At 54.0% G+C, this 20,610-nt stretch overlaps 1 protein-coding gene across 2 annotated transcripts in view; it reads left to right on the forward strand.

Moving 5' to 3' along the window:
• The window catches only part of EPS15 (epidermal growth factor receptor pathway substrate 15), a 79,205-nt gene that overhangs the window by 49,687 nt on the left and 8,908 nt on the right, over positions 1-20,610 (forward strand). For both annotated transcript variants that reach the window (XM_038759959.1, XM_038759960.1), the window contains exons 13-22: positions 2,924-2,996; positions 8,394-8,555; positions 9,034-9,231; positions 12,801-13,004; positions 13,429-13,506; positions 14,022-14,112; positions 15,074-15,109; positions 16,331-16,470; positions 16,992-17,061; positions 20,054-20,124. In XM_038759959.1, the coding sequence (XP_038615887.1) occupies positions 2,924-2,996; positions 8,394-8,555; positions 9,034-9,231; positions 12,801-13,004; positions 13,429-13,506; positions 14,022-14,112; positions 15,074-15,109; positions 16,331-16,470; positions 16,992-17,061; positions 20,054-20,124 (1,123 nt within the window). The remainder of the gene's footprint in view (positions 1-2,923; positions 2,997-8,393; positions 8,556-9,033; positions 9,232-12,800; positions 13,005-13,428; positions 13,507-14,021; positions 14,113-15,073; positions 15,110-16,330; positions 16,471-16,991; positions 17,062-20,053; positions 20,125-20,610) is intronic.

Here is a 20,610-nt window from a genome sequence, read left to right on the forward strand (position 1 = left end):
CCAAAGCCTCCCTCCCTCCCATTCCTTCCCTCCCTCCGGTCCCCTCTCTCCCCCTCTCGCCCTTCCCTCCTCCCTCTTCCTCTCCCTTCTCCCCTACCTCTAGGCAAACAAGCCCAACAATAAAAGGGGAGAGAATCCTTTTTGAAGAAGACCCTTCTTCTGCAGGAGATCCCGCTGTTAAAGTAAAGGTGGTTTGTTCCCCTTTGGGATTCACTCCTCTTCGGGAAATGGAAACACAAGCCCTTAGGAGTGCACGGGGCAAGGATTGCAGGCAGCACCCTGGGAAATGCAGGGCACTGTTAGTCCCATCCTGAAAGGGCTCGCCCCTCCCCGCCCCACCCCCCGTTTTCCCCAGCAAACAGCCCATGTGGCTGTTTCTATGTCAGATGCGTGTTAAATGGTTAAAATGTGTTTCTGAATTCTGAATCTGAATCTAATCTGAATTCTATGTCAGACGTGTGTTAATGTATGTCTGATGGTGAAGGAAGCGTGCCTTCCTTAATGCTGAGAGAAGTGAAAGGAATTTATTACAACAAAGTCAGATCTGAAGCCAGTCTTACTCTCTAGATTAGAAGACGGATTTTTGGCAGGGTGCTCTCCTGATTAGCAGGAAGTAATTTTCAGAAACGGGCATTGGGTCCTCTTTTACAGTCCGTTGGGGGAGCATTGAGCATAAGTGAGATGTGTTGGGAAGGGAGTGAGGGCCGGGGATGCTGTGTGCAGTGAGGCCTCCTGCCCAGCCGTGGGACCTGGGGGCTGCCGACTTGTAGTAATAATAATAATAATTGTGTTATTTGTTAAGCGCCTGCTAAGTGCAACCACTGTACTAAACGATGGGGTGGATGCCAGCAAATTGGGTTGGACACAGTCCCTGTCCCACATGGACCTCACAGTCTTAACCCCCCATTTTACAGTTGAGGTAACTGAGGCACAGAAAAGTGAAGTGACTTGCCCAAGGCCACATAACAGAGAAGTGGCGAAGTCGGGATTAGAACCCATGACCTTCAGACTCTCAGGACCATGCTCTATCCACTACTCCATGTTGCTTAAGCTGGGCTTTCGTGGGAACAGGCTCTCTGGGAAGATGCGGCGAGTGGGCCTCGCTCGTCTCCCCTCCCTCCCACTCTTTCCCCAGCTGGGGACTCCCTCCCTCCCCAAATCCAGCAGACTGCAGGGTTCCCGACGTTCGAAGCCCCACCACAAAAGGGTGCCCACCTTCCCCGATGGTAAGCAGTGTGGCCTAGTGAGTAGAGCACAGGCCTGGGAATCAGGAGGTCATGGGTTCTAATTCTGACTTTACCACTTGTCTTTTAGGTGACCTTGGGCAAGGCGCTTCACTTCTCTGTGCCTTAGTTACCTTATCTGCCAAATGGGGATTAAGACTGTGAGTCCTACGTGGGATAATAATAATAATAATAATAATAATGGCATTTATTAAGCGCTTACTATGTGCAAAGCACTGTTCTAAGCGCTGGGGAGGTTACGAGGTGATCAAGTTGTCCCATGGGGGGCTCACAGTCTTCATCCCCATTTTACAGATGAGGTAACTGAGGCCCAGAGAAGTGAAGTGACTTGCCCAAAGTCACCCAGCTGACAAGTGGCGGAGCCGGGATTTGAACCCATGACCTCTGACTCCAAAGCCCAGGCTCTTTTCCACTGAGCCACGCTGCTTCTCTGCAGTCTACAGGGATGTAGACTGTGTCCAACCTAATTAGCTTGTGGTTACCCTAGCGCTTAGTACAGTGCCTGGCACACAGTAAGTGCTTAAGAAATACCAAAAAAAAAAAAAATTGGAGATTTGAGGTTAAGGTGAATTACATGAATAAAGTGTCAGGAATTATTATCCCCTTTCCCCCCCTCCCCATCTCCCCCACCCTACTTCCTTCCCCTCCCCACAGCACCTGTATATATGTTTGTACAGATTTATTACTCTATTTTACTTGTACATATTTACTATTCTATTTATTTTATTTTGTTAATATGTGTTGTTTTGTTGTCCGTCTCCACCTTCTAGACTGTGAGCCCGCTATTAGGTCGGGACCGTCTCTATGTGTTACCAACTTGTACTTCCCAAGCGTTTAGTACGGTGCTCTGCACACAGTAAGTGCTCCGTAAATGAATGAATGTGTGTGTGTGTGTGTCCCTAATCCACTTTAATGACGTCTCTCCCTGTAGACTATAAACTCCTATATTGCACTTTCCCAAATGTCTAGTACAGTTCTCTCTACCTATTAAATGCTCAATAAATCCCGTTGATTGATTGATAGCGTGTGTGTTGTGTGGGTGTGTACGTCCCAGAGTTGTCAGTCAGGGACCGCGCTCAGCCTTGGGTCCAGCTTTGTGACAGCCCAGCCTCCCCTGGTAAAAATCAGGCTCGTGTTGGAAATGCGTGTGCGGCGCTGTAAGCCTGGAATCGTTGAAAGCGTCCAAGCCCGTCGCAGAGATCCGTTAACCCTTCAGCTGGCGTGGCTTTGGCTGCTTCCTCGAGCCACCGTTGGCGGGGAGTTTTGTCACGGGCTCTAGGGGTTAAATGCCCAGAGCTGACAGAACCCCGCCCTCTCTCTCCGGGCAGCTTCCATTAAGCAGCCAGCCGTTCCTTCCATAGCAACAGTGAGATCACTGAAGGCCCAGTATCTTCATTGATTATTTTCCTCCTCCTCCCTTTTCTTCTATCTTCATTTAACCACATTTTAATGAGCGCGCTTTGGAAAAAAAAAACAACCCAACCAGAAAACAAAAACCAGGCCCCGATACCATAAATAGATCTCGGCTTCATAAATAATTAAGACCGGAGTTCGGTTGCCGTTTTCAATTGATGTTTCGCCATGTATTTAATGAGAGATTCAGGACTCGGAGGTTGGATCGGCCTCCCAGCTGTGACTGCCGTTCTCAAATATTCCTGCCTTGTTTGCTGGTCTTCCAGGGAAAAGAGGAGTGTGGAGCAGGACCTCCAGGAGAAGGAAGAGAGCATCCAGCAGAGGACCGGCGAGGTCCAGGTAAGGAGCCGGGGATCTCCATGTCGAGGACCCGACGGGAGGGAATTTAGTCGGGGCAAATTTGCATCGCTTTGACCGCCTGCAGGCTGAGGGAACTGGGGGACCGGTCAGCTCTGGACATGTTTAGGGTTTCTATAAATGCCCCTGAGCAAGGTAGGTGACTCTTTTGGGCTGCGGACATCAGCGTGCCCATGAGAAAATGGAGTTCGGCAGAGTCAGGTGTTATGTGTTCCGTCTGCCTGCGTGTCAGCGGGGCTGTCTGGCGGGCGAGGGAAAATCCCGTCTCCCCGATGGACTGATGCGGATCGGTGGCCGGCGGGTGGCCCGGACCGCTTGTCACGTTGCCCCCCGACATTACTGCTTTTTCCTGATGTGGCTTAGGGCCCTGGTGGGGGCTGGCCTTATAGGCCGCTGCTTCTCCCAACGCACACCAGTGCAACAATGCGACCTGGCCCGACTTCTGGCCTGGTTTTGAAAATTTCTCATCTGGGAGCTCAGCCGGTATTTAGCATCATCAATCGTATTTATTGAGCGCTTACTGTGTGCAGAGCACTGTACTAAGCGCTTGGGAAGTACAAGTTGGCAACATATAGAGACAGTCCCTACCCAGCAGTGGGCTCACAGTCTAAAAGGGGGAGACAGAGAACAAAACCAAACGTACTAACAAAATATAATAAATAGAACAGATATGTACAAGCAAAATAAATAAATAAATAAATAAATAGAGTAATAAATTTGTACAAACATATATACAGGTGCTGTGGGGAAGGGAAGGAGGTAAGATGAGGGGGATGGAGAGGGGGATGAGGGGGAGCCAGCTTTATGCGAGCCAGCTGGTATTTCATGCAGCGGTCGGCGTCAGCCTCAGCATTGGGATGAGATGATGAGCTTGGTCAGTCACTCGGGTTTCCAAGGAGGTGCTTTCTAGGTGCCTGGAGGGACAGCGCAGATCTCCGTTTCGGAGTGGGGATGGTTCAGCTGCCAGACTAGAATTTTTGTCGGTCCTCTTTTTCCGGTGCCTGGGTTCTGCGGACCATCCGGGAGGACGGGGGCTGGGATGGCAGCAAATGAGGGAGGGCCGGGTCACAGGCACGCCATCTGTCATCACACCGCTGCTTCGCCTGGCTCTTCCACATCTGATTGTGGATGGGGGAAGGGCCTGGATCTGACAGCTCCTAGGGGCGGATTTTGTGGCAGGACACGCGCCGGGCACGGTCTGTCGCACCGAGTTCTGGAGAAAGCTGGACATCAGCTGCTCGCTACCCTGGCCTGACCCAGCCTGATGGGCTGGCTATTTCCAGGAAGGCCAGTGGCACCTGAGAGACCGGAAGGGCAGCTGGGCCTGGACCTCAACGAAACAGCCCTGTTTTCCAGGATGCTAGACAGATCTCAGATGGTGCGGAAGTGGAGAGAAATGAAACACGATTCCGAAGTAGTGACGTAGTTTGAAAATCCCGTGTCTGAGCAGACATCCGAGGAAGGCTCCCAAGCGCTTAATACAGCGCTCTGCCCAGGCTCGGCGCCCGCCAGTTGTTTGATGGAGAGCCATGGACAGCCTGATGGTGCAGTCGGGGATCAGCAGTGTCTCGGGTATTCTTTTCAGAGCTTCCACCCATCTGGGTGGACGTCAGCTTCCTCTCGCTTCAACAGGCCCAGGGCTGTTAGTTTGGGAAAAGGCTCAGGCCTCCTGTAAACTGACCATGGTGTGGTTCCTGGAGACACATTCTCGCTCTAAGAAGACAGTACCCCGAAACTGAACGTCTCCGGGGCCCCCATCGGTGCCCCATCTGGGTCAGAGCGACCCGTGGCATCGAGCCGGGATGATGGTCAGACCGGTTTATTGGGGACAGCTGTGGCGTGGACGGCGATCAAAGAAAAAGCCGGAAAAACGCCGCTTCTGTGAAGACGGTGGGGTCTTTGATGCTTGCCAGCTCCGGTTCCCGAGTTGCTGCCACCAGCCCTTGATCGGCCCCGGTTACGATGAGGGAGGAGTGGAGATGATTCCCAGATGATCCAGAGCCAGACCTTTTTTTTTTTTTTTTTTTTTTTTTTTATCAGCCCACTTCACTGGCAAAGCTGCCTGACTTGGCGGGGTGTCCCGTCTGGCCTCCCCCAGGGATGCCAGCAGCGGGGAGGGAGAGGAGACAAGTCAGGGACATGGGTAGTCCACAAGCCTGCCAGTCAGCCCTCTGATGCGGGGCTCGTGGGGGTTGCGTTCTCTCAAGACCCCTGGTGAAGAGATCTGTGTGATGCCATCTTCCTCAAGTGGGCACGATCAGCGCCACAGCGTGGCGTCCAGATGGGCACACGGTCAGGCAGATGTTCCCCAATTCCCTCCCGGCACAGTAGCCACGGTGGCTCGAGAGCCGTCACGTGCCGTGGCACAGAGGGGTGTCTGATCTGACGTTTGGTGAGCAGACCCAGAACCCAGAGTGAAGAGGAGGCGTGTCAGGAGACCAGATGTCTGCCCGCGTGGGATCTTGCCAACTCTACAACCCCCTCAGGGATTTTTCGGGTTGGCCGTTTCCCTCCCGCGCTTCCTGTGGTGTCGCCTGCAAAGTTGGTGAGAGGTGGGGAGCGGGGCTGCCCGCTGAGGCAGCTGAGAGGCCTTTAGGGATGAGGGGATTTGGGGCAGGTAGAGGAGGGCTGAGAGCAAGGATGGGGGTGCCCCCTTGAGCTTTTGAAAACCGTGCCTCACCCGATCGGTACCAGCAGAGCCGATCTGGGTTCACGGTGTCCCATCCTCGGCGGGAATCGCCCCCTGATCCGCTCAACCCGAGAAGCACAAGTTCAGGCCTTGGCCCGAAATACAAGCCGAGCATTTTTCTCCGGGCGATGTCTTGAAACACTCAGTTCTGCCGGAAAGTAGGGCAGATGCCTGCCTCGGGTCTGCTTCCCATCCGCTTAATGTTCCCATTCTGCCTTCCTGTCGGTGGGCATCAGCATTGCCGCCGTCAGATGGCTGCCCGGCCTGGCGGGGGTGGGGGCGGGGGCGAAGGCAACAGTCAGCTCCCAGATCTCAGCAGGAGAGCTCTTCCCAAGAAAAGAAACAAAGAGTCCCGGCCCACCTCCCCCCAGTCCCAATAACTGCTCCTGCAAAACAAAAGATTGCCTGTTTCCGGGGCCATGGAGAGAGGGCTGGCTTCTTTCCTCCTTCCATTGGAAGAGGACCTCACATCTTTTGCCCTTGAGTTGCTGGTCAGGGACAGACATCCTGTCCCTCTCCCTCCCAGCCTTTCTGGGGGCCCAGAGGCCAGGGCATTCAAGATGTGCAAGTGTGCTTGCGTGAGGGGAGATGTGGGGGTGGGCGGGTGGATCCAGGGGTGAGGCCGTACAGCCCTGGGGGTGTCCTGACTAGCGGGAGAACTCCATCCTGTCCTCTGGACGGTCCCCTCTCAGGGAGGGATTTTTGGCCTTTCTGGGAAAAAAAACCACCGGAGAAAGGAGTTGTTTCTGGTTGTTTCTGGTGTCTCGGTTGTGGGCCACTGTCGGGATCAGGCAGCAAGAGGGGGGATGACAGTCTCAGCGCCCAATGGGGATGGGGAGAGACTCAGCTTCTCTGAGGGAGGTTAAGGAGAGAGGTGGGGGTCACCTCCATTCCACCTGCCTGCAGGATTCCTACAGACAAATGGTCTGGAAAATGAAATGGCTTTTCAGCCGAGGCAACCCCGGGGGCCAGAATGTGCCCACTCTTTCCCTTCCTGCTGGTGGGAGGATCCCACTAGTGGGCCGTCCTCTCTTTCTTCAATATCCTAGGCCTGCGGGATGAGCAGTTGGGCATGGGCTGGTCTGCCCATTTCCTCTCCTTCCGCTGGCACCGAGAACGGGCAAGCACAGGATTGTTGTTACAGTATTTGTTAAGTGCTTACTGCATGTCAAGCACTGTTCTAAGTGCTAAGGTAGATACCAGTTAATCAGGTTGGATACAGTCCCTGCCCCTCTTGGGGCTCATAGACCGTAAGTGTGCAGACTCTAAACTGTAAACTCGTTGTGGGCAGGGAAGATGTCTGCTAACTCCCCCTCTAGACTGTAAGCTCGTTGTGAGCAGGGGATAGGTCTATTGTTATACTTTGCTTTCCCAAGCACTTTGCACAGTGCTGTGCACACAGGAAGCGCTCAACAAGTACCGATGATGATGTGCCCAGATTTCATCTTAAAGAAAGTGATCTTAGGCCTTGATGATGCACAGGTCACGGTCCCTACCCCAAAGGAGCCCCTGCTGCAGGGGATCTGACAGACACTGGAGCGATCAGAACAAATGAGGTGGAATAATCAAATGGGCACAGGCGCCAGAGCTGAGGATTCATTCGTTCATTCATTGTCATATTTATTGAGCACTTACTTTGTGCAGAGCACTGTCCTAAGTGCTTGGAAAGTGCAATTCGGTAACAGAGATAATCCCTACCCATCAACGGGTTCACAGTCTAGAAGGGGGAGACAGACAACAAAACAAAACAAGTAGACAGGCATCAAATCAGGCAAATCTGAACACAGTGAACGCCAAGGGTCCTGAAAGAACTAAGCCCACTCAAGGATGGGCGCTGATAGATGCCCAGGGACAAGAGGCGGCTGGGGGACTGATAAGTATCAGGGCACTGGCGATTAGTCGGGGCGGAGCTGTAGAGGGGTGAAATTTGCGGGAGATGTTAAGAGGTGGGGAAGGGGGGACTGAGAGGGAGTCAGGCCCTGGGGACAATGTGAGTGAAGGGTCGGAGGCAGGTTGCGGCCAGGAGTTGGGCTTGCGGAAGAGCGAAGAGCAGGAGCCAGGGAGTAGGGGGTGAACGGAGTCTGTGAGGTGGAGAGCTATGAAACCAAGAGCTTTTACTTGGGGTTAAGGGACATGGGCACGTGGGTAGTGGGTGGGCAGGTGGGAAACGGTTGGAGGGTTTGGAGGAGAGATCAGTTCCATCATATAGAAAATGTGGATTGACTGAGCGCCCCATGTGGGACATGGGCTGTGTGCCACCCAATTAGCTTGTGTCTACCCCGGCGCTTAGTACAGTGCCTGGCACATAGTAAGTACTTAACCGTTACCATTAAAAAAAATGTGGGGTGGAGCTGGGGAGGCCCGAGCTGAGCGACATTTCAACCCAGCAGCGAGGAATCTGGCTTGGAGCGGGGGAGATGGGGATGTTTGACACATAAGCACATAGTACAGTGTTCTGCACACAGTGAGCACTCAACAGATGTCACTGACTGAGGGGGCGTTGCGGGTCTGGGCCGAAGCCTTGAGAGGAGTAGGCGAACGCTGCCCGGGAAGGTGGGAGGGGAGGGAGGAAGGGATCATCCTGAAACCTGGGTGTTTTCTTGACGTTTTAGAATTTACTGATCCGCTCTGGCCTTTAAGAGGGGAAAGTATCCCAGTGTTGGGTATTTTTTTGTTTGTCATTTCTTCAGGATCTTCAGGATGAAGTCAAGAGAGAGAGTACTAATCTGCAAAAGCTGCAGGCTCAGAAACAGGAAGTGGAGGAACTCCTGAACGAGCTGGAGGAGCAGAAGGCCAAGCTGGAGGAGCAGCTTCATGACATCAGACAGAAATGTGCCGAGGAAGCCCAGCTGGTACATTCCTTCCCTCCCAGCCTGATTCCCAGCCTGGCTCCCAGCCTCCACGACCGTTTTTTTTTCCCCTCGTGGGGTGTTAAGTGCTTACTCTGTGCCAGGCAGAATGCCGGATTCAAGGCAAACAGGCCAGATCCCGTCCCTGCCCATGCCGGGCTCTCAATCCAAGAAGGAGGAAGAACGAGCTCCTTATTCCCATTTTCCAAATGGGTAAACTGAGACCCGGAGGGGTTTAAAACAACTGGCTCGAGTGGCCCGAACTGCGCTAGATGGGGACTGTGGCTACTGACTGGCGGGTCGCGGTGTGTGGAAGGGCCAGAGTGAACTGGATTCCTCCGGCCCCCCCTCAAGAGACCTGTAGCCAACTCTCGGTCGTGCCCTGTGGGGTTTCAGTTCTCAGCAGCCTTCTGCTTCGAGTAGCATGATTTTCACAGCGTGTTGTCTCCTCCGTCCCCCACCCCCACCCCCTGCCCGGCAGGTCTCTTCCCTGCAGGCCGAGTTGGCGAGTCAGGAGTCGCAGATCTGCGCGTACGAAGAGGAGCTGGGCAAAGCCAGGGCGGAGCTGAACCAGCTGCAGCAGGAGGCCGCGGACCTGGCCGAGAGCTTGGAGGCCGGGAGGGCCCAGCTGGGGCCCCTCCGGGACCACCTGCAGGAGTCCCAGCAGGAGATCAGCTCGGTGAGTCCGGCTGAATCCCCTTCCTGGCCGTGCCCCCCCTCTCGGTTCCCTTCCCCGGCCTGCCCCTGCTATGTCTGCCCTTCACTTCCCAGTGCCCGCTGCCAAGCCGCTGGCATCGAGGACCGTGCAGCGGGGTCTGGTGGGGTAGTGGGCGCTTGGCTTCAGGCCTCGGTTGCTGCCTCTCAGTTGTCCCCGGGACTCAGTTCTCCTGGAACGCCCTCCCTCCCCTCCTGATATCCGACAGATAACGACCCCGCCTGCCGTCAGAGCCTTACTGAGGCCCATCTCCTCCAAGAGGCCCTCTCTGACTAAGCCTTCCTTTCCCCTTCTGCGTCGCCCTGACTTGCTCCCTTTATTCCTCTCCCCTCCCAGACCCACATCACTTAACATACATTTTGTAGTTTATTTCTCTTGAGTTCTCTCTCCATCTATAGACTGCAAGTTTGTGTCTGTTTATTATGTTGTACTCTCCCAAGCGCTTAGTACAGTGTTCAGTCAATCAATCAATCAATCAATCGTATTTATTGAGCGCTTACTGTGTGCAGAGCACTGTACTAAGTGCTAGGGAAGTACAAGTTGGCAACATATAGAGACAGTCCCTACCCAACAATGGGCTCACAGTCTAAAAGGGGAGACAGAGAACAAAACCAAACATGCTAACAAAATGAAATAAATAGAATAGATATGCACAAATAAAATAAATAGAGTAATAAATAGGTACAAACATATATACAGGTGCTGTGGGGAAGAGAAGGAGGTAAGTTGGGGAGGACGGAGAGGGGGACGAGGGGGAGAGAAAGGAAGGGGCTCAGTCTGGGAAACTGACTTCTGCACACAGTAAGTGCTCAATAAATATGCTTGAGTGAATGAATGAAGGAATGAAAGTTGATTTCTGAGAGAGGCCGCCAAAACCCAGAGAGGTGCTCTTCCCACCTCCCTCCTGGACTCAGACTGTTTGTTGTTTTGTTTTGCTTGATGCTACTGTGTCAAACACCGTTCTAACCACTGGGGTAGGTGCAAGTCAGTTAGGGTAGACACAGTCCCTGCCCCTTGGGCAGGGAACGTCACTGTTTATTGTTGCATTGTGTTTTCCCAAGCGCTTAGTACAGTGCTCTGGACACCGTAAGTGCTTAATCAATATGACTGAATGAATGCCCCTTAGAGATCTCACAGCCTTAAGTAGGAGTTAGTCAGCCAATCGTTTTTATTGAGCACTTACTGCGTGCAGAGCACTGTATTAAGCACTAGGGTGAATACAGCAATAAACAGGCACATTTTCCCTGCCCATGATGAGCTTACAGTCAGAGGAAGGAGAACAGGGATTGAATCCCCATTTTACAGTTGCGGAAACTCAGACTCAGAGAATTGATGCGACTTGCCCAACATCACACAGCTAGCAAATGGCAGAGCCGAGACTCGAACCCAGGTCCTCGGACTCCCAGGCCCATCCTGTTCCCACTAGGCCACGTGACAGGCGGGGCCTGTGGCGGCGGAGGTCACGCTGTCCGAGGGCGGCTTCCCTGATGCGGGATGGGGAGGGTTGCCCTGGGGTGGGCAGTTGAGCCGGCCAGCACTTCCAACTTGCTGAATTTCCTTGGCAGAAGCTGCCGCTTGTTGTTTGGACCGGACATCTGGGTTTTCTTTCTGGCTTTTAAAGCATTTTTAGCTTTTCGATTCAAAGCCAGGCTCATGGTTGAGGAAAGTTCACCCGGCCTCAACCCAAATTGCTTTGGAAAAAGAGCTTTCTTGTAGTTTTCCAGATGTCCATTGGCAGCCGTTCCCACATCCCCATCTGCCGGGCTAGTGTTTATCTGCCGGATTCTTTCCGCTGTAAGAGATCTGGACGACATCAGCTCTGGGCTTCCAGAGGCTTTCCAGCCTAGCACTGTGCTAGGCCTCGGGGTAAAGGCAACCTAATCAGATCAGACACGGTCCCTGTCCCACTCAGGGCTCACATTTGGAGGGAGGGAGAGCAGGGATCTTAGCCCCATTTAACAGATGAGGAATCCGAGGCCCGTAGAGGTTAAGTGACTTGCCCAAGATCACACAGCAGTAAGTATCCTGGCAGAGCGCTCAACTAAGCTTTTAGGAGTACAGATAGTCAGCAGACCCGATCCCTGCCATAAAGGAGTTTACAAGCCAGGCATTCTGTTAATTTCTGTGTACCCCTGTAAACTGTATTGTGGGCAGGGAATAGTCTACTAACTCTGTTGTACTCTCCCAAGCGCTTAGTGCAGTCTGTGCGCCTGGGATTTGTCACCGAATCCGGGGGTTGAAAGAGAGGAAGAGATGAGTCAAAGATTATGCCGTGTTTGCAGGCTTCATAGATGTGGAGGAAGGTGGGAGCGGGGGGGTGTCCAGTGGTGGGAAAGTTAGAGAGGGAGGATTTGGGAAGAAATAGGAGGTGTTCCGTTTTGCATATGTCGAGTTTGAGATGTCGGCAGGACATGCCTACAGTGATGTCCGGGAGGTGGGAGGGAATGCGAGATAGCGGAGAGGAGGAAGGGATCGGGGCTGGTCAGGTAGGTTTGGTAGTTGAAGCCGTGAGAGAAGATCGGTTCCCTAAGGGAGAGGGTGATGATTGAGAATCGTAGGAAACTCAGGACGAAGCCTTAATAGACACCCATCAATCAGTGGTATCTGTTGAGCGCTGTCCTGGGTGAAGAGCACTGTACTATTCATTCATTCATTCATCCAATTGTATTTATTGAGTGCTTACTGGGTGCAGAGCACTGTACTAAGCGCTTGGGAAGTACAAGTTGGCAACATAGAGGGTCCCTACCAAACAGTGGGCTCACCGTCTAGAAGGGGGAGACAGACAACCAAACAAAACATGTGGACAGGTGTCAAGTCACCAGAATAAATAAAAATAAAGCTAGATTCACATCGTTAACAAAATAAATAGAATGGTAAATATGTACAAGTAAAATAGAGTAATAAATCTATACTAAGCACTTAGGCTAGTATAGTGGAGTTAGGCTAATATAACATAATAGTAAAATAGAGTTGGGAGGCATGATCCCTACTCTCTGGGGGCTTACAACCTAGTCAAGGAATGGGGAGGCAGGGGAAATTCCAGGGAAAGAGCTGAGAAGGATTGGCCGGAAAGATGGGGGAGAATAAGTGTCAGAGAAAACGAGGCTGGATAGTGTTTTCAGGAGAAAGGGGTGGTTCTCTGAGTCAGAGGCTACCTCAAGGTCTGGAGGGATTAGGATGGAGTAGATTTGGTGAGAAAAAGTTCTCGCACTCTCTCGCTCTTGCTGTTTCTTCTCCCACCCTGACCCCATTCAGGGGCGGTAAGTTGGAGCTTGGTTGTATCCCAAGATATCGGTGACCCCCTCGCTCTTTATTTAGAAAATGGAGACTGGTAGTTGGTGCCAGAGTTTGGGCCGCACCTGGCAGTCCCTGAGCCCCGGAGAGAGAGACCTCTTCCCGCCCCCACAAACACGAGGGTCCCGAGCCCAGACTGGAGAGACGGAGAGGAAATGAAAGCCCAGAAGGCCGACGGCTCTCCATCCCCGCTGCAGATGTGGGAGGGTTGGGCAACCGGGCTCCCTTTGTCTCTGCAGATGCAGATGAAACTGAGCGAGATGAGGGAAGTGGCCCCCGCTGGGACCCAGGGGCCCTGGGGTGGCAGCCCCCACAGCATGCTCGTCAACGGCAGCGCCGATTACTGCAGCCTCAGCAACAGCAGCAGCGACACGGCCAACCTCAACGAGCACGGCGAGGGCCCCAGCCCGCAGGAGGCCGAGCCCGGCCCACCCGCATCACCGGTGAGCCCACCCACCCTCCCCGGTGACCTCTGGGCGCCTTCTTACGCTGGGCCCAGCACCGGGATCCCTCGCTTTGTAGGGCTAAGGCTTCAGCGCCGTGCTTAGCCACGGTCAGTGTTCCTCGATGCCCTCAGGACCCCTCGCTGGGGTTACCCTGGGATGCTTGGGGCCCTGCCACTGGGATGACTATCCAGCCCCCCGTGGGTTTGGAACGGTGCCTCACTGGGCGTTGGGGAACCGAAGGTAGCAGCAGGAGCCCCAGGCCCTGGGGAGACCAATGGCCCAGTGGTGATGAGGAACAGGGGTCTTACTGTTCGGTGAGGTCATTTCTGCTCAGCGTGTCTCTTCCGCTTCTACCAACAAATATGTCTCCTCTCATTGTGCAGTCTAAGCCTGTCCATCACTGTCCGTTTTTCTCTCTTAGGTCAGAAGCAGCCCGGAGATGCCTGACGTGGCTGGGACGGAGGAAAAGGAAGAGCTGACGATAATTGAGAGCGAAAAGGTGGGTACGCACAGGGTTCTGGTTGGCTTTTGGAGTCCAGCGGCCTGTTCTTGCTCCCCAGGTTCGCAGAGTCCCATGAAGGCAGAGGCACCTTTCTCCCTCCTTCCCTCCCTCTCTCCTTTTCTCTTTCCTGCCTTCCCTCCTTCTCAACTTTCTTCCTTCTCTCCTTCCTTCCTTCCTTCCTCCCTCTCTCTCTTCCTTCCTCCCCTAATCCGAACCCGGGGGCCAGTCTGCTTTCCTGCCCCCATGTGAGCACGTTCCAAGTGCCAGAAGCTAAATTTGGGTCATCTTTGAGGGATTCTGGATCTTGCCATTGCTTAAAGTATTCACGTATGGAATTGGCTTCCAGTCCCCGGGGTAGTCTGCAGCTCACCCCCAACGCCACGTTACCGAACGAGTGAGAACACCATCATTTCCCTGGTGACGGGGACCAGGGCTGGTCCGGTTAGGCCCGTTAATGGCCGCGGGTCTGGGTCTCGTCTGCTGGAGCCTCAATTTGCCAACCTGTTTTTTAGGAAGATCCATTTACTGCAGAATCGCATCCGCTGTCGGATCCGGTTGCGGAAGCGAGCCTGGACTTCTTCCAGACCGATCCCTTTGTCGGCAGTAAGTGATCCCTTCTCAGCTGACCCCAGAGCCCTGAGAGCCGGGAGGGTTACAGCTCGGCCGAGACCCATCCGGGCGTCCCCGGGAAGGGGACCCGAGTGAAGGGGAGGGGCCGTGGACGAAGGGGTCCCTTTTGTCAAGCAGACTTGCGGCTAGTTGTTCACCTGAGGTGACGGTCCCTGGTTAAACAGGTGCTCCGGCTGCCCCGCTGTCTCCTGGCTTTGTCCTCGAAGGATTGATGGAGTGGCTCCTCCGGAGCCCGGCTCCACCCGCTGCGGTTGGCCAGCCCTGAGTCGGCGGCCCAGTCAGTCGTTCGCATTTATTGAGCGCTTACTGTGTGCAGAGCACCGTGCTAAGGGCTTGGGACACTACAGTAGAACAGACACATTCCCTGCCCAGAGTGAGGGTGGCCTTTCTGGAAGGGCAGGTGCAATAGCGGGGAGTTATCTGCCCCACGTCACCCTCGACCCCTGACCCCTGTGGCCCATTGACATTAAGGGAATCAGGGAAGTTGGAGGGCTGGTGATCCATGACGCTTGGCCCGGGGAAGGCCTGTCCCAAGGCCAGGAATGGCTTGCAATCAATTAATCAGCCAGTCAGTTGTATTTATTGAGTGTTTACTATGTGCAGAGCACTGTATTGAGCACTCGGGATTGCGACTGTGAGCCCCGTGTAGGACAGCGACCGTGTCCAACCCAATTTGCTTGTACCCACCCCTGGGCTTAGTACGGTGCCTGACAAATAGAAAGCACATAACAAACACCATTATTATTATTATTATAATACAGCAAAATTAGCAGCTGCGTTCCCTGCCCTTAACAAACTTACAGTGGAGGGGCGGCTTGAGTCTAGGGGGAGGGGAGGAACCAGCAGCGATCCCCAGGAGTGGGGGCGGGCTCTGTGATGGCCCTTTTAGTAAAGTTTGGGGGTTTTAACTGCTCCATCTTTGTTTTGACCACAGGTGACCCTTTCAAGGACGACCCTTTTGGGAAAATTGGTTAGTGCGCTTTCCCGATTTTCTGTTTCTCCCTTGCACTGGATTTGGTTTCGGCCTTGACTGTATGCAGGCGTGTGCGGCCGGGGCTCGCCGGTCAGTCGGCCAGACGACGGTATTTCCTGAGTGCCCACCGTTTGCAGCCTCGGGCTTGGAACTGTGGCTTGAGCCACGTCATTTAGCTGCTTCTTAGTGGTCTCCTCTTCCCCCCCGGGCCAAGGTGGCCTTTGGTCATTAAGGGGATGGACCTTGAGCGAAGGGTGGGATCAGGCGAGAGCAGTCTTGACCGCTTCGGGAGCGAGAGCGAACACCAGTCAGCCTGGGGCCGTTTTCCGAGTGACCAAGGGCCCGGACCCAGTGCTTAGCACATAGTAATTGCTTCATAAATGCCATAACGATCACTGTTGTTACGAAAGAATTAAGAGCAGCATGGCCTGGTGGCTAGAACCCGGGCCCGGGAGTCAGAAGGATCTGGGTTCTAATCCCGACTCCGCCACTTGTCTGCTGTGTGACCTCAGGCCAGTCACTTCACTTCTCTGTGCCTCAGTTACCTCATCTGTAAAATGGGGATTAAGACTGTGAGCCCCCCTGTGGGACAGGGACTGCGTCCAACCTGATTAGCTTGTAACTGTCCCAGTGCTTAGAACGGTGCGTGGCACACAGTACCATTAAAGTACCATTAAAAAAAAAAAAAAGACCATTTTTCATCGTGGCCAGGCAATGAAATGTCAGCTGAACGGGCCATGGTCTCAGAAACCCTTCCCTTAGGGAATCAGTTGTATTTACTGAGTGCCTATCGAGTGCAGAGCACTGTACTAAGTGCTAGCGTATGCGATCCCAGCCCTTAGCGAGTTTACAGTCTCCTGGGGCATATGGATGGGACAATAAATTTCCAAGTCAGTCGTATTTATTGAGCACTTACTGTGTGCAGATGACTGTACTAAGCACTTGGTACAACAATACAAGAACATTATACAACAATACAATACAATAGTAAAACAGTATAACGGACACATTCCTTGCCCACAACAAGCTACAGTCTAGCAGGAGGCAGGAGGGAAACCCGTGAATGGCAGAGGGTTAATGTTGTACATCAGACATGGAGCCCCTGACCCTCTCGACGGCTTGGAAATCAATCCATCGATCAGTCAACCGATGGGATTTATTGAGCGTTTCCTGAGTGCCGAGTCCTGTTCTTATCCCGTGCCGACTTTCCCTTTGTAGACCCGTTTGGAGGCGACCCCTTCAGGGGTTCGGATCCGTTCGCGACCGACACATTTTTCAAGCAGTCCACCGCCGACGACCCCTTTGCCACCACAAGCCCCGACCCTTTCAGCGCAGCCAGCAGCAGCAGCGATTCGGCCGTGAGTCGGGGCGGGGGGACAGGAGCCAGGGGACGGACTGAAAGTCGCGACTCTGCGCTGGGTCCTAGGCCCGGATCTGGCACTTGCCTGCTGTTTGACCATGGGCAAGTCACTTCACCTCTCTGGGCCTCAGTTCTCTTATCTGTAGAATGGGGATAAGAGCTCCCTCCCTCTTAGACTCGGAGCCCTCTATGTGTCAGGAACCGTATCAGATTTGATTACCATGTATCTATTGTTGTTGGTATTTATTAAGCACCTTCTAATTGCAAGGCACTGTTTTAAGCACTGGTGAAAAGTAACACAGGTGAGAATTAGACATGGTCTCTGGTCCCCCGCCCGGTGCTTCCAATCTCAGAATGGAGGTTGGGAGGATACACGATACAGATTCACGAGGAGAGACGAGACGGGTGTGTGTAAAAGAGTGGAGGAAGAGCGGGGTTCAGAGGGTGAGGGGGCGGTGGATTCGCCCTGGGACGTTACCCCTCCCCGCCCTCGCCAAGAATCTCTGTTCCGGTCTCCAGGTGGAAACGCTGAAGAGCGACGACCCTTTTGCTCCCGGTGGGACGGTGGGGACCGCGGCGAGTGACCCAGGTAGGGAAACTCATTCCAGATGCCCGTTTCCACAGGGAACCCTCTTCCCCCTGCTCTTCAGCTTTCCCACCGATCCTGAATTATTCAGAGAGCTTCCATTCCTCTGTGGAGGCCGTCTGAGCCGCGGGTGGTGTTTTCTGAAATGTTCATTCTGCTTCTCCTCTGCCAGTTGGGATGGGGTTGGCTCCTGCAGTGTGAACTCAGCAGCCCCATGGCTTCTATTAGTCAGTCGTATTTATTGAGTGCTTACTAGGTGCAACACACTGTACTAAGCGCTTGGGAGAGCACAGTACAACAGAGTGGGTAGACATGTTCCATGACCACAGTGAGCTTGCAGTCTAGAGTGGTGATGACAGGCATTAATACTTATTTATTTACTTATTTAAGTAAATGATGGATGTGGACTTTGCCATGGGGCTGAGGGTGGGGTGTGAGGGAGCAAATCCAAGTGCGAGGGCGACGCAGAAGGGAGTGGGAGAAGAGGAAATGAGAGCTTAGTCGGGGAAGGCTTCTTGGAGGAGATGGGCCTTCAAAAGGTTTCTGAAGGTGGGGAGAGTCACTGGCTGTCAGACATGAAGACATGGGCGTTCCAGGCCAGAGGCAGGACACGGGTGAGAGGTCGGCGGTGAAACTAAAATAAACGCCTCTTGCTAGTTGGCACTTGTGGACCCGGGCGGGGGGCCCATAGGTGCTGGAGAGGCCAACAGCCCTTGTGCTGTGAACAGTGGGATGGAGCCTGCTCATAGCCGCCAATCCGGTGAGCCCTCCAAACTCCAGGACACTGAGGATCATCCAGGCCCGAAAGCCCCACGGTCCTTTCGACTCGAGAGGCCTCTTACGGAAGGCCGAAGTGGGAGAAAGTCACCTTATCTGCCCTTGGACACACACAGAGGGGGCTGCGGCACCTGTGGCTGGTGACACCTCCCCTCTCTCCCTCCCCTCCGTTGCCATTTGGGGCTGAACGGAAGAGGCCTGCCCGGCCGGCGGGAACCAAACCGAGGACGTGAGGCTGGTGGCCGGACGAGGAGGAACATCTGGGAGGCAAAGAGACCAAAAAAGAGGTCGTCGACGGAGGAAACGGAGCACAGCACGGAGGAAGCGGGCCGATGCCTAGTGTTCAGGCCGACCGCCTTGGTGGTCTCCCTCCTAAACTGACTTCCCATCCTCCAAATCAGTGTCAACCCTGTTTAGCGTGTATTTATTAGGCGTGTCCCTCCTCGTCTATCCAGTCATTCCAGGGATTCTGCAATAATGACTCACCAGGCTTCTCACCAGCATTTTGCGAGTCCGGACCTCCGACTGAAACTCTGGGCTTCTTCGCGTTCCTTCGCCTGTGCTTGGGCCCACCGTACCCCGTCTTCTATTCAGTTTTACCCCTCTCCCTCTGGGGGATGCTTCCCTACCAACCGTCTGTGCACATTTTTCCCATTCGACCTCTGTGTAACTTGCCAGTTGTCTCCCGGCTCTTAAGGCCATCTCCAAAGTGCTTGGGACACACGTAAAAATGAGATCCCGGACTCACGACGGTGCTGTTCCTGAGAAGTGGAAACGATTTGTGTCATTCTGACTTCTACGCCGGGCGCCCTCAGCTTTGCCTCGCCTGAAAAGCGAGGTCGGGGGATCCCGGGGAAACCCATAGACGCTTCCGTGGGCCGAGCATCGTTGCGGGTGCCTTTGGAATGCCTAGAAGCCGGACTCGGGGAGCTCGTCGTCTGATAGCGCGGGCAGGAGGGAGAAATGGACAAGCACCCGGTGATTCAGAAGGAAAGCACACGTGAGGGCAGATCGGGTGACGCCTGGCACCTCCGCCCGGCCTGGGGCTGTTGGCATCAGGGAGACTGGACTCCATTCTGTGATTGACCGGAGAGCAGGGGCAGTGGGAGTCGAGAGAGACCAAGGGAGAGGAACAGATATCTCAGTTCTCAGCCTGGGGAGTTGCTCACTGCCTAAAGCTACAGCATAGCTGAGGAGAAACTCTCTTAGCCGGTCCCCTCATCTGCCGACCCGTCGTCCGGTCTGAAGCGGGCAGAGGGGCGAGGCCTCTTTCTTCTCTTCCCGTCACACCACTCCCCAGTGACAGCAGCTTGCTGGTCCCTCGGACCCGTCCTGGGCCCCCCGAGAGCCTCTTAGGGGGATTGGAACTGCATTTTCTCGGGGGTTGTTGGAAGGAGGCGTCCGGGACGGGCTCCGAGGAGAGGGAGCATGACTTGGCTGGAGAGGATGTGTGAATAATCCGCCACGGGAGAAAAGGGAGCGTCCTAGTTGGATGTAGGAACGGGTTCCCACACGGAGCTTCTGGCAGTTCTGGAAGGGCTCCTGGCAGAAAAAGTCGGGCAGGATGTGCTGGGACGAAGCCGGCTGGTGCCGGGCCCTGGAAATGGAAGCCGGGAGAGGAGCCAGCCTCTAGCTGCTCCCAGGCCGGGGTTGGGGTGCTTTTCAACCAGGGAGGGGTCCTGCTTTTCCCCGGCTAGCTGAGGGGCGGGCAGCATCCCGAGCAGGCATGGGGAGACGTGCACAAGACACAGATCGGAGCCTTCCGGCGTGAGCCACGCAGGCGGAACGCTCACCGAAAACCGGGAGTTCCCTGAGGGCTGGGGATAATGAATGCCAACTCCACTGGGCTCTCCCAGTGTAGGTGCCCAATAAATACCACCGGTTGCAAGACAGCCCTATTGTGAACTCAGTGATTTAAAACAGAATGACCCCTGTTAACTGTGTTCCAAACTGCGCCAGAGTGGAAAACACACACGCACGCACGCTCACAAGTACATGTTCTCACTCTCATTCTCTCAGTAGCCTGATGGCTTATTATTCACTCCTGGCCACAGAATTTGGAAAACTGGGCCTTGAGTGAGAAGTGACATCTCCTCTCCATCTCAAGTTTGCTGAGCGAAAAGATTTCATTGGCTGTCTTCCTGCCTGGTTGTATTTATTTTCTCCGTGTACGTGTGTGTATGTGTGTGTGTGTGTGTGTTGTGTGTTTAACCTGTAGATCCTTTCGCCTCTCTCTTTGGGAATGAGTCATTTGAAGAAGGATTTGCTGACTTCAGCAGTCTGTCAAAGGTAAATCTGCAGTGACTCACAAGCCCGGGAAACATCTGGTGTCTGTTTAACAATGGTAATTTGGACCGTTTCCAACCAGGCAGCGTGGCCTAGTGGGTAGAGCCCAGGCTTGGGAGGCAGAAGGGCCTGGGTTCTAATCCCTGCTCTGCCTCTCGCTTGCTTTGTGATGTAGGGCAAGTCACTTCACTTCTCTGTGCCTCAGTTCCTTCATCTGTAAAATGGGGATTAGGAGTGGGAGCCTCATGAGGGACACGGGTGATGTCCAACTTGATTCCGTCCCCGTCCCACTTGGGGCTCACAGCTTAAGAGGGGAGAATAGAAATCTTATCCCCATTTTACAGGGGCGGAAACTGAAGCACAGGGAGGTTAAGGGACTTGCCCCAAGTCACCCAGCAGGCAAGTGGGGAAGTTAGGACTAAAACCGCGGTCTCTTGACTCCCAACCTTGGGCTTCTGCCTCAAGTCAAGGTTGCCTCACTGCTACTCA

Source organism: Tachyglossus aculeatus, chromosome 18 (genome assembly GCF_015852505.1).
Source record: "Tachyglossus aculeatus isolate mTacAcu1 chromosome 18, mTacAcu1.pri, whole genome shotgun sequence".
Taxonomy (NCBI): Eukaryota; Metazoa; Chordata; class Mammalia; order Monotremata; family Tachyglossidae; genus Tachyglossus; species Tachyglossus aculeatus.